At 38.7% G+C, this 12157-nt stretch overlaps 1 protein-coding gene across 1 annotated transcript in view; it reads left to right on the top strand.

The window, feature by feature from the left end:
• Positions 1-11458, top strand: part of EDAR (ectodysplasin A receptor) — a 72111-nt gene extending 60653 nt beyond the window's left edge. Inside the window, exons 6-12 of the mRNA XM_053970828.1 lie at positions 3362-3448; positions 4601-4726; positions 4815-4889; positions 5194-5266; positions 5994-6153; positions 8953-9013; positions 10386-11458. Coding sequence (XP_053826803.1) covers positions 3362-3448; positions 4601-4726; positions 4815-4889; positions 5194-5266; positions 5994-6153; positions 8953-9013; positions 10386-10705 — 902 coding nt within the window. The 3' untranslated portion in view covers positions 10706-11458. The remainder of the gene's footprint in view (positions 1-3361; positions 3449-4600; positions 4727-4814; positions 4890-5193; positions 5267-5993; positions 6154-8952; positions 9014-10385) is intronic.
• The last annotated feature ends 699 nt before the right edge of the window (positions 11459-12157 follow it).

Here is a 12157-nt window from a genome sequence, read left to right on the forward strand (position 1 = left end):
GTTCATTGAAACAACAACAAAAAAAGTATTTTATTGCCCAGCATTTGTTTCCTGAAAGAACAAAAGGCAGCTGCATGGTAATTTAAGTTAAAGCTATCTTTTGAGTTAAAATCCCCAAACATTCAAAAGTGAATACAGATTCAATTGTTCTTTTAAACAATAAGTATGGAGCATTTTTTTTATTGTTTAGACTCCAAGAAAGTTATAACTAAATGACAATTTTTTAAAAATAAAAACGTCTATAATGCAAAAGTTGACCAACCACCAGTGATAAACTTCTTTCCTAATTTCTTTATCACATTCCTACAGTATTACATACAGGTGTCTAGGAATATAAACCACTCTTTTGCACAGCTATTTTACAGCCATCAGTCTTTATTTAAAAAATAGAGTTGTTTCCATATGGTGTGCTATAACACCTTAGGATGCCTCTGCCTGGGCTATATCTAAGTCTTTATAGATTATGTGTCATCTATATTGGAAGCAGAATTAATAATGTGATTGGGATGCAAAACTGCATGTCCACAGAAACTACTGACATTGCAGTCATGGTGTGGTGCTGACTGGGAAAAAGCGATGAGTTGTTTCTTTTTACTCATACAAAAGGTATATAAACTGAAATTCAGCAGAAGGTGGCAGTTTGGTTCCTCTTGTAGTGCAGGTGCATGAATTGGCACTTTCTTCTAAGCCACATCTAAAGGAAAACTTTGGCTCATAATGGATATGCCAAATTATTAAATTTGACAGTAGACTTAAAATATGTGTAACAACTAACTCCCTCCCAGGCATGTGTAAAAGGCCACCACATTCTAGCACCAGCCTGATTTTGCCATGCCAGCACTACAGAACAAATGAGGTGGCTCTGTTCCCATGCAGAGGACATTGTGCTCATAGGCTCTGGGGCTGAAGGCTCTCACTCGTGTGCACAGGAGAGGGAGATGCGCTGTCCACGTGTGTGCATGGTGTGGGCAGCACGCCCTGCCCTGCTGTGGGGTGGAGCTGGGTGAAGTGTAACAATGATGCTGAATGAAGAGTGGTGACCTTCCTGCTTACCCTTCCTGTGCTACTTGCTTCTGCCCAACTTCCCACTTTGAAAGGCTCTGCTTCCTTTCACAGATGGGTGAAAAACATGAAGTTAACAATACCAAGAGACTGAAAGATTAGGCAGAAATACTTCAATGACTTCATGGTTCAAGTGAAAGAAAAGAGAAACAAGTTTGCTAAAACTCACTTGGGGAGATGAGCTGAAGCTTGTTAGCTAAACTCCAGGCAGACAAAGCAGCACAGCTTGCCTGTGTTCACTGAGGGGCAGTGTCAGAGAAGCTACTGTTGACTTGTTTCAGCTTGCAAGGACCATGCAGAATTCCAACTGGCTGTAATTGGATTTGCCAGGGGGGCTGCAAGAATAGACATAAGCCTGGTGTGTGTGCATGAACATGAAGGAAGTATCAGGCCACTGCACTGGCCATTTGTTACAATTCCTCTGTTGTCCAGCCACAATGAGTAAATGCAGAGGTCATGACCAAGGATGATTCACTTCAGTTTTGTGAAGAATTGCTGAAAATTTTACAAATTACCTGTCTTTAATGTCACTACATGCAGATGACAGCTTCATTTACTGATCCCTAGATAGTCTTATTGCTTTGCAGTTTCTGGAGCTCATAAGTAAATCTTAGAAAGAAATCTGCCACAGAGAAAGGACCAGAGGCAAGACTTATGTAATAAGCCTTAGCCTTCATTTGCAAAATACAAAATGCATCTGAATTAATAAGCTAGTATATTTAAAACCTAATGAAAACCCTTATTCAATTTGAAAAAATACCAATTATAATGAGTTAATCCATTTCCTTCCAACAAATGATGCTTGAAAGAAGTTTTATGATTGTTCGAGAAAATTTCTTTTGAAGACACCTGCAACTCATACTTTGCAGCCTCTTTAGGTGTACATTTCTCATTCACAACATGCAGACATGTTTTATTTTAGACAGTACTTTTTTTTTCTTTTTAAAAAACCATTTCTCTTCATTTGAAGAATGTGCTTATTGCTTTGTTCTTAACCATAGAACATTTCTCAGACCATTCCAGACCACTTGATTTCTTGTCTAGTTTACCTGGTGATTTGATTTGTTTGAATATTTACTTGGTCAAAAGAAGGGCACAGTGAGCTCTCATCTACTCCAGTTGCCAAACCAGCTTGTGGAGCCATGTGCTGTGCACACCTTACCAGATGACTGGGACAGCTTTTTTGCCTTTAGGACTGCTGAATTTAATTATCACTAGACTTTTTCCACAACAAGACAAAACAGGAGGAATTTCATACTTCCTCCAAGACAGAAAATGATTTTCAGTGTCTGGTGATAGTAGCTGTTTGCACTACATACTAACCAATAGCATTAAAGTTCATTTGAGAAGGAAGATAACATTTACTCCCAACCCCAATATTTTTGTTCTGTTTTGGAATACTGTGCAAACACCCCCCTATATAAAAGCATTCCTATAAACAGCTTTATTCCAAATAATATACACTATTGTTTGCTGTTGTCAAAATATATTATTACCTGGTTTAATGCTTTGAAAACTTTGTGCATGGCACCAAGTGAAAGACTAACCTTGACTGTAGAATTTAGACCTGGAAACCCCTATTGGACAATCTCATCCCTCTGACAGGATAGAGTTTTCCTATAGCTTCTTCATTTATTGTTTCAGTGAATTTTCACTCTCCCCAGAATATAGATTTGGAATGACAGGAGTTCATAAGACACATACTGCCCAGTTAGATTCCAGGAAATTCTAAAATTCCCTTTTACGACAGTACAGCTCCATGGAACAGAAAAGCAATCAACACCATTATTTGTCACCTTCCCTAGGTTTTCCTGTGGAGTCATGAGGGTTTGCATAGCAGATTTACAGTGATGCTGCTAGTGAAGGTTTCTTGTGAGATGCACTGGTTTGATGAATCTACCAGCTAAGTCTCAGTCTGCAGTTGAAAATACTGGAGTGGGTTGTAAACTGAGTAATCAGCTGGACCCTGGAAAACTCTCTGCTACCCAGGACAGATCCATAACATGGGAATCTATGTGTAACAGTTGGCTTTTTCTTCTGAGTTCGTATCTGTTCAGGAGTTTGACTTTCATTCCTTTGGGACAGTGTGCGCAAACATGGTCTGTAATCCAACTTTCAGTGTATCAGTAACACATTTCTGGATTAGGGACATCTCAAACAGCAAGTAGTTCTTGGGTCTTTTGCTAATAAATGGGAATACAACCAAGCCAAGTAAAGGCTCTCTTTCCTTGAGCCAACCTGTTCCTTTGACTGGACAAAGTATCAATGGAATTTGATGTTATTTTTGTTTATGTTGCAGGTGCAGGCTCTAACTCTGGCATTTCAGCCATTTTCCCAAGCACCTCCGGCACAAGCACTTTCTCACCTTACCAGCATGCTCACAAAGGTAAGAATGCACTCACAGGGTTAATTTAGCAGCTCTTTGTTTTGAAAAGGGCATCAACAAAGTGCAAACAAACTGAAAATATCTGTTACTATTTTCATTGTCACTATTTCCAGATTTCTAGAACTGCTATTAGAAATAATACAGAATTCATTTTTGTTTCTCAGTTAATCAACAATGCTGTTTGTCAGTTGAACGTAAAAAGGATTTGAGCTGTACCCAGTGATGCCAGCAATAAATTTAGCTCATTATTTGTAGCTTTACAGAAATAGCACTATGCCTCAACAAAGCTTAGCTTAGAATGGTGAAAATAACTTCATGCACAAATATGGTCAGTCTCTCATTGAAGTAACATAAACAGTTCTCCAGCATGATCATTTGGCTTTTAAAATTTTTGAACCTGAGAAGACAAAATGGGAAAGGTACAGTTAATAAGGTACTGACAATGCTGTTCTTCTTGGTATTGTCTGAAAACATGACTGTTAGGATCACATTTTCAGAGAAATTAAAGCTTTCATGCCTTTTAGCATATCTATAATTTTCTGCATCCTTTCACACCTTTTAAATTCTAGCCTTTTGCATCCAAGTTTTCTTTCTGAATATCTTTTCATCTAGCTTATTTTAAATTCACATTTTAGCCATGCTGTTTTTTAAGTTTCTGTTAGAAAAACATCAATTTTTCTACATGTGCATTGTGTCCTCCTTTTAACTTAGAGCTTTTGAGGCAGCCACAGTTATCAACAGTCATTTTAGCTCTTTTTTCCTTTGTATATTTACTGTTTTTTGTCCTGTCAATGCTGATTCCAAGAATGCAGTGCTACAAAAGCTTCTACTCTTGTTTGTCTACAGCTTCCCATATTAAAATACAATTTCCTACATCTTTGTATCTGATAAATCATACCATCAAATATTCTTAATGACTACTACCAACTGGTTTTTGCGCATTTATGCAAATATCAAAATTTTGAGAATTTTTTAATTAACTTGCCTTTGAGACCCAGCACTAAGTTTTTCAATGCCTAACAAGTAATCAAGACTCAGATCAACTAAAGGATTATGCAAACTGTGTGTAGAGCAAACTGCAAACTGTTAACTAGTCTCTGATCCTAAGACTTGCTCCTTCATTTATTATTATTTTTTTTTTTATTCCAGCAGATCTTTCAGGACAAGGACATCTGGCTACAGCTCTTATAATTGCTATGTCTACTATCTTCATAATGGCTATTGCCATTGTCCTCATCATCATGTTTTACATTGTAAAAACAAAGCCATCTGCTCAAGGTAATTGTTCAGTAGGTAAAATTCTAGTTGCAAATGCTATTTTTAGAAAGGTTCTGAGAATAATTAGTGTTATATTTGTATATTCTAGCCTGTTGCAAGAGCCACTCAGTAAAAAATGTCGAAGCTCAGGCTAACACACAAGAAGAGAAGAAAGAAGTGCAAGGTACAAATTGGTTTAGTTTTGCTTTTTCTATCCAAGACAACACTGGGCTTAAATATTCCTAATACTTTTCTCTTAATTACAGTTTATCCTTTGGGGTATATAAAACCCTCATCAGTTTACTGAAGAATTGCCTGTACTAGTTTTTTGTGCTTCCAAAATGTCACTTAATCCTCTGATAGCAATTAAAAATATAGCAGAGAGATTTATTTTGTCAGTAGGGTTGCCAGCAGAACTAACTCCTGACACAAAGCACTGGTTTGGAAACTTATTGCCAATTTAAACTTCTCTAATTGTTTTTCTACAGATAATGTTGTGATATTCTCTGAGAAAGAAGAGTTTGAAAAACTTACAGCAACTCCAGCTAAGGCTGTCAAAAGGTGGGTAAAAGATAAATATATTGCCAGTTTCACTGAAATGGGGGAGGCACATGGTCATCATTCATCCTGGTACAGTGGAACACATAAACAAATTTGATGGGTATTTTGGCAAGTTGCTGCAGCAGGGCAAAGACCAGATGCCTTAGTAGGCTTTTCCCCCTCTGGTTTCTAAGAGATGATAACAGACACTGTGAAGAGACACCTGTGTCCTCTCCATTCCCTCTGTGACCAATTCATCAGCTCTTTGGCCTCCATCTCCTCTTCTGAGAGGTTAATTTCTGGGACCTGAGTGCAGCTCTCGCTCACATGACCTTACTGAGATTCCCCTTCCCTTCCAGGCAGGAAGAGTAAAAATAGCTGCTACAGACCTTAAGGAAACCTTGTCCTTAGCATTATCTACATGGCATGGTGTGGTAGTTTTCGTCAACTTGTCTCTGCCCAGTAGCCAAACCTGCCTGGGTAACATGATTAAGGTGGGCTTAACACTGTCCTCAGTTGGAAAATCCCTCTATGAAAGGATTCTTGCAAGCTACCTGTGACTGTGGGGCTTGGTGGACATTGCACGTACACACTGGGCTGGTGAAGGCCATTACAGTCACAGCATTTCAGAGGAAAGGCATTTTAAAAAACAGACAACACTTTTATTTCATTACTCTCAGGAAGCAAAAAGAGGATGACTGGAGTCAACCCATGAGAGACTAAGATAACCATATCCTTCATTTTACAGTGAAAATGATGCATCTTCTGAGAATGAACGACTCTTAAGCCGGAGTATGGATAGTGATGAAGAAGCTGCAGTTGACAAGCAAGGGACTCCAGAGAGATGCTTGTTATCTTTAGTGCATTTGGCCAGAGATAAATCTTCTACAAGCAATAAATCAACTGGGGTAAGGCTACCTTGAGATTTAAAAATTGAGAGCCTTTTTCTACTTTTTTTAAAGAAAAAAAAATATCAACCCCCCAAAATGCATAGTAGGGTAGATCAGATTCATTTACAAGAGCTTCTGCAGACAAATTTGTTATAGAATCTCCTTTGCATAATGACATATATGCATATGTATAGTGTTCAAGGATAGAAATGAAATTTTCTACAAGACTAATCAATTTGCTTTTTTGAGTACTATATTTTATAGTTTCAAGAAAGAAAACACCCATATAACAGCAATCCCCTGTCATAGCTAATGCTAAGATAGTAAAATAATGAAGCAGGCTGGATTTGGCTGACAGCAGAACATCTGAGTACCTTGACCCAGCTGCACTGGTATTTCCACGGCACAGACTTCTCAATAATATCCGGTGTTGTGCTTGGTTTCCATGTGGAATTTTGAAAAACACACACATAGTTTGAAGGTGATTCCTGTGCTCTGAAGGACACTGTAATCCACTGTTTTGCTGTGGAAGGCCTTTGCTTCTTCCTGCTGAGCATGAGATAAAAAGCAGGGCTTTTTATCTCACTTGGAGCATTTTAAGGCACAATTAAGGCCACACCTCACCCACAGAACCCACTCAGTTTGTGTTAATATCAAACTACCCTTAAAAAGAAGATGTCTGCTCTGATTTTTTAGTATTTCTAATTTATTTTAAAATGGCTATAGCTAGGTCCAAATCACATTATTAATATCAAACATCAGATATAGTTTAAGAAAAAAATAGGTTTGAAAATGCATCTTTTCATGTTTGCATGTTTTAAATTGTTGGGAAAATCAGCTCAAAATGTCTAAAACACACCACCTTTCAGCTGAGATTAGACACATAAAATCTCAACAAAAGTGAAATGGTTTAGTAGTTGTAGATATTTATGACCATCTGAAAATAACTTACTATTCCAATGCTTAAACTTTAAAGTTCAGGTTTTTGAGGGCTCTCTAAATATCCAGCTTTATGGTACTTCTGTAAGCACTGGCTTGAAATAGGATAATATACCTTGAGTAGTCATGAAATCAGAATATTTCATAAGAAGCAGGTTACCTTCAGAAGACCCTATATCATAGATACATTCTCCAGAGTAATTTAGATAGATAGCTCATAAGTGCACCTAAAGCATGGACTACTTCTTCCAGACTCGTTCTAACACATCCTCATGGACTAAAGACTGATGGCAAGGCTGAAGACAGACTTTTTTCAATGAAAGAGCAGATTGCATCAAGATTCTCCATACCTAAGCTGTCACAATTAAGCCAGTTGCCAGAAGTTAGAAAAGCAGTAATTTTCTTCAGATTGGGAATTAAGTAGTGTTACTAGCACAGGAAAGAGTACTCAGAGCAGTTAGACAGGGATAAGGAAAATTAGAGACTTGCTATTAACCAAGTCTTCTTTTTCCTAGTTATAAAAAAACCCATTTGCAATGTGCAGCCACACAGAGGATCATCAGGCTAAACATTTCCTGTTTGCTCTCAGCTTAAGGTTTAAAAACCCCCCATCTTCTGGCTCTGGAAAAGAGTGTTGTGCATAATTCTTCAAGGAATTATTTAACCTGCTTCTTTACCCTAAAAGTGGAAGGAGGATGAAAATAAGCACCCAATAGTTTTCTTAGGAGGAGTTTTAATAAACCCCATTAAAAGAAAATTTCCTGGTTTCAAGGTTCTGAAACAGGTAATCCAAGCCAACAATATCAACGTGACCGACTAAGCACACGTAAATTACAGGAGGAGGAAGTGAACGATGCTCAGTGCCTGCATTGCGTTGCCCCGCGGTACAATGCGCTCGCACTGCACCCGCCAGACGCGCTTCAGGTGGAGTGGCCGCTCTGTGCTCTCCAGCTGCAAGCCCATTAATCCACGTCATTGATGCACCTTGCCCTTTACTGCCCAAATAAAGTGAGGGAAATCTTTCCACAAAACTAAGTACTGAAAGCAGAGCTTTTATTCAAGCGTCGTTTGCAGTGAAAAGTGACAAATTTGTGGAGATAATGCTAGAGTCCTGTCAAAAAGACAGCTCAGTCCTAATGAGAGCTGGCACAGGGAAGAAAATTTCAGTCCCTGAGAGCTCATGACATTTTGACATTTGTTTTCACTCCACATTGAATCCAAAGCAAAAACTTGAGAATATTTTGCTAAATGAAACTATATAAAAGTGTCCATTTTTGGCATGAAAAATGTCAGGTTTTCAGTCTTGTTTCTTGCTTGTCAAAAATGACTAGATCCCCCTAGACCTCAGATTTTTCCTCTCCAAAACCTTGCTTTTTTTTCTTAACCTATCTGTAAAAGATTTCAGTTAATTAGTAATGCACTAAGTCAGTCTATGTCAAGAAACAGAAAAGAAGAGCCCCTCCTCTACAGTCCTCTTAGATTATTGGAAGAAGGCAATTTCAGTCTGAATTTAATTCCCTGTATTCAGTCCTGACCTGGTTTACCTAGACATCCATATGTTCACCATTGCATATATGGTACCGCATTTGTCCTCATTCTCAGGAGTTGGAGCAGGAAAGTACTTGCTCTCAAAAAAATTCTAGAAGTTGAAAGATCTCTAGCAGTGGCAAGTGAAATCAGAAATACGTTTATGCTTCATGGAATAATTGCTGTGTCATTTTCTTTGAGTCTCAAAAGGGACCCTTGAGGACACTGTGTGATAACTCCATGAAATGGAGAGGTCCCACAGACTTTCCACAGCTATCTGCTAATTGTTTGATCTTGTAACTGAAAAAATAATTAAATAAATCTCTTCTAATTTAAATCTCTCTCATTTAGATTCAAAGTCGAAGGAAAAAGATACTTGACGTGTATGCTAACGTATGTGACGTTGCAGAAGGTGAGTGTACAATTTGAGCCTATGTTAAAATACGAAATCAGATTACAAGCATTTGCTATAAAGAAAGAAAGGCCTCTGGCTATCTATGGCAAATAGTCCCAAACCAAAGAAGACACTCTGTAGGCAGATTTGTATTCACTTGCCAGGAACCCTGTGCTGCCCTGACCATAGAGCTGTCCAGGCTGGGCTTGGGCTGGAGCAGGCCACAGCTTCTCTCCAGGCACGTGCATGGCCTTCCTTCCTGTGGGGAGCAGGAAGAGTTGTGGTGGGCTGTGTTGGGACACACAAGCAGACCAAGATGCAGAGAAGCAGTTTTGCATTCCCCATCTGGAGGAAACCTGTTGGTCTTATTTCTTTAGATAACAGATTTAAAAAATTCCAAATATGAAAGTGTGATTTGGGGAGGGTCAGGATTGAGGGTAAGACACAAGTCTCAACCTACTCTGCCTCTCTAAATTCTGTCCCACATCTCACAACAAAATGTGGAGTTGCCAGGCTGTGTTTTGTCCCTGTTTAGCACTTGACTACCTGAGCTGTTTTAGCAGGAGACACAAATTAAGTTCCCTGCAGAACAGGAGATGTAACTGCATTTACTTCCTACGCACACACTTTGTGTGCACATTTATGAGTATGCTGTAATTCAGGGAGCTTTGTCTACCACCATATTATTGCTGATGAGTAAGAAGCAGGAAAACTACAGAAGCAGTCTGGTTTGGGAAAAATGCTGTAGCTGGTTCTCTCCTCTGTTTTCTGAACATGAATCCATAGAAAATATATCCAGGAGAAAAGAGCCTTTTTCCCACAGGATGAATGCTAAATCCTCCCTAGAGATTCATGACAGTAATGATAGTTAAGCACTTGCAGGGACTTTTATGCTTGCATCTGGCAGCATTACTTCACCTCACTTCTCACTTTCCTACAAGGGCAACTTTCAATTACAGATATGTTTCAGCAGCTGCTGGTGACAGTCTCAGGGAAGCAGGGAAGGGTCAAAGCTGTCTCTGGAGCTCAAACACTGAGCCTGACATGCAGAAGTATATTAATGGGCCTGCTCACTAGGGACACAGTTGCAATATACTTTTTCTAACAGCTAGTAAATTGTTGAAGGAAAGGGCAGAGCCATGGGAATTCATACAATCCATCTATTACTTCTTTTCCAAGCAACTTTTTACCCTTATTATGATATCCTACTGTCATTATGAAGAATTAATTTGGTAATATGCAGTAGTAACTCTGGACCTAGACATATATCATGAACTTTCACTTAAAGATTTTATCTGTATTCATTACTAACAGTGTAATCTGTTGTACTTTAATAAATGTCAAGACTTGTACCCAGAGCCACCTGACAATCCCCCCCATCCCTTTGCAGGTTTGAGCCCTACGGAGCTGCCTTTTGACTGTCTGGAGAAGACCAGCCGAATGCTCAGCTCGACCTACAACACAGAGAAAGCCATAGTGAAAACGTGGCGTCACCTCGCCGAGAGCTTTGGGCTGAAGAGGGATGAGATTGGCGGCATGACAGATGGCATGCAGCTGTTTGACCGCATCAGCACGGCAGGCTACAGCATCCCAGAACTGCTCACCAAACTCGTGCAAATCGAGCGACTGGATGCTGTTGAATCCTTGTGTGCAGACATTCTGGAGTGGGCACAAGCCATGCCAGCTCCTGAACCAGCAGGGACATCCTGACATGCCTGCCTGGGGCCTGCACCTCCACATCAGAAGTGTGATTCCAATAAGCACTGCATCAAAGACTTTGGACTAAAGATCATTGATGCTGCTTCTACATAATTGCTCACAATAGCCAATGGGAAGCTCTTCTTTTTGACTTCTAAAAGTGAAGTAACACATCTACCAAAATGAGAGCAGAAATTTCCCAAGAAGCTTGGCATGAAATATGTCATTAAATAAAATGATCATGTTAAAAAGTTACAGATAATAAGCAGAGACACAAACATCCATTTTGCAGTCTGTGTATGAGTAGAAGGGCAAATAACCCTTCTGATACCCTTCCTGCCCAGCCTTCAGGAAAGGCATTGAATAGCTGTCTGAAAATATTCGTGTCTCTTAGGCCTTCATTCAATGGTTCAATGGTTTAACAGTTACAGTCAGAAGCAGTACCACAGATACAGTATCAATTAATACACATTAGGCACATACATTTCTATCTGCTCCAACCAGTTTCATTTTCTACACTTATTATGGGTTTGTTGAATCTAGAAGTATTGCATTATGTGCATAGATGTATATGCACAGTCCTCAGATTGACTAACTATGGTATATGGAAAAAGAGTCACCATAACTTACAGATTGAAGTGCTTCAAAACAATCTACATAATGTACATAAATGCACTCTTAGTCCATTCTGACATTTCAGAAATTATAAATTCCAACTGCTGACTTGCTGAGGACAAGCTAGTTAGCAACTGGGCAGTAAAAGTGGGCAGTAAAAGTGGGCAGTTACTCCTTGCAACTGGAGAGCAAAATCTTCTTTTCTTTACTGTTAAGAAAAAAGCAAAACCAAAACCAGATTGTCCACTACCATTAAAAATATACTTTTCCAATAGTGAGATCTATATATCAAATTATATTTCAGCCAGAGGAATTCCAGACAACAGTGGTGCACATGTGACACAAAGAGCAAAAAGAGTAGATTTCTTTAGAGACCCTTGAAATGCAGAGGAAAAAGTGGTTTTAATGCTATACTCTTGTAAGCCTAGACCATGAGCACAGAATCCACCAGTGACATTAAACTCATCTGGAAGGTAATGCATTATTGTGAGTTTGTGAAGTACAAAAATTCACCTAATTTGGTTTTCTTTAACTAATATCTGATTTTCACAGTTAAAATTTATCTAAAATTCATTCAGACCACAGGTCAGTGTCTGTTACCAAACCTATTTGCCTAATTTACAGCCAAAATAGTGATGACAGATTTCACCAAATGCAACCACTAAAGTAAGAGACGTATCAATTACAAAGCAGTACTTCTTAAATTCCAAAATGCACAACTGAACAAAATGCTCTAAAAATATTTACTATTACTCAGAATTTAACAACCAGTATTCCATCACTTAGTAACTAGATCTTATCTATGATAGTATCATAATTGTGCAAAACATTTATCATCACCCTTTAACA

Source organism: Vidua macroura, chromosome 2, assembly GCF_024509145.1.
Source record: "Vidua macroura isolate BioBank_ID:100142 chromosome 2, ASM2450914v1, whole genome shotgun sequence".
Lineage (NCBI taxonomy): Eukaryota > Metazoa > Chordata > Aves > Passeriformes > Viduidae > Vidua > Vidua macroura.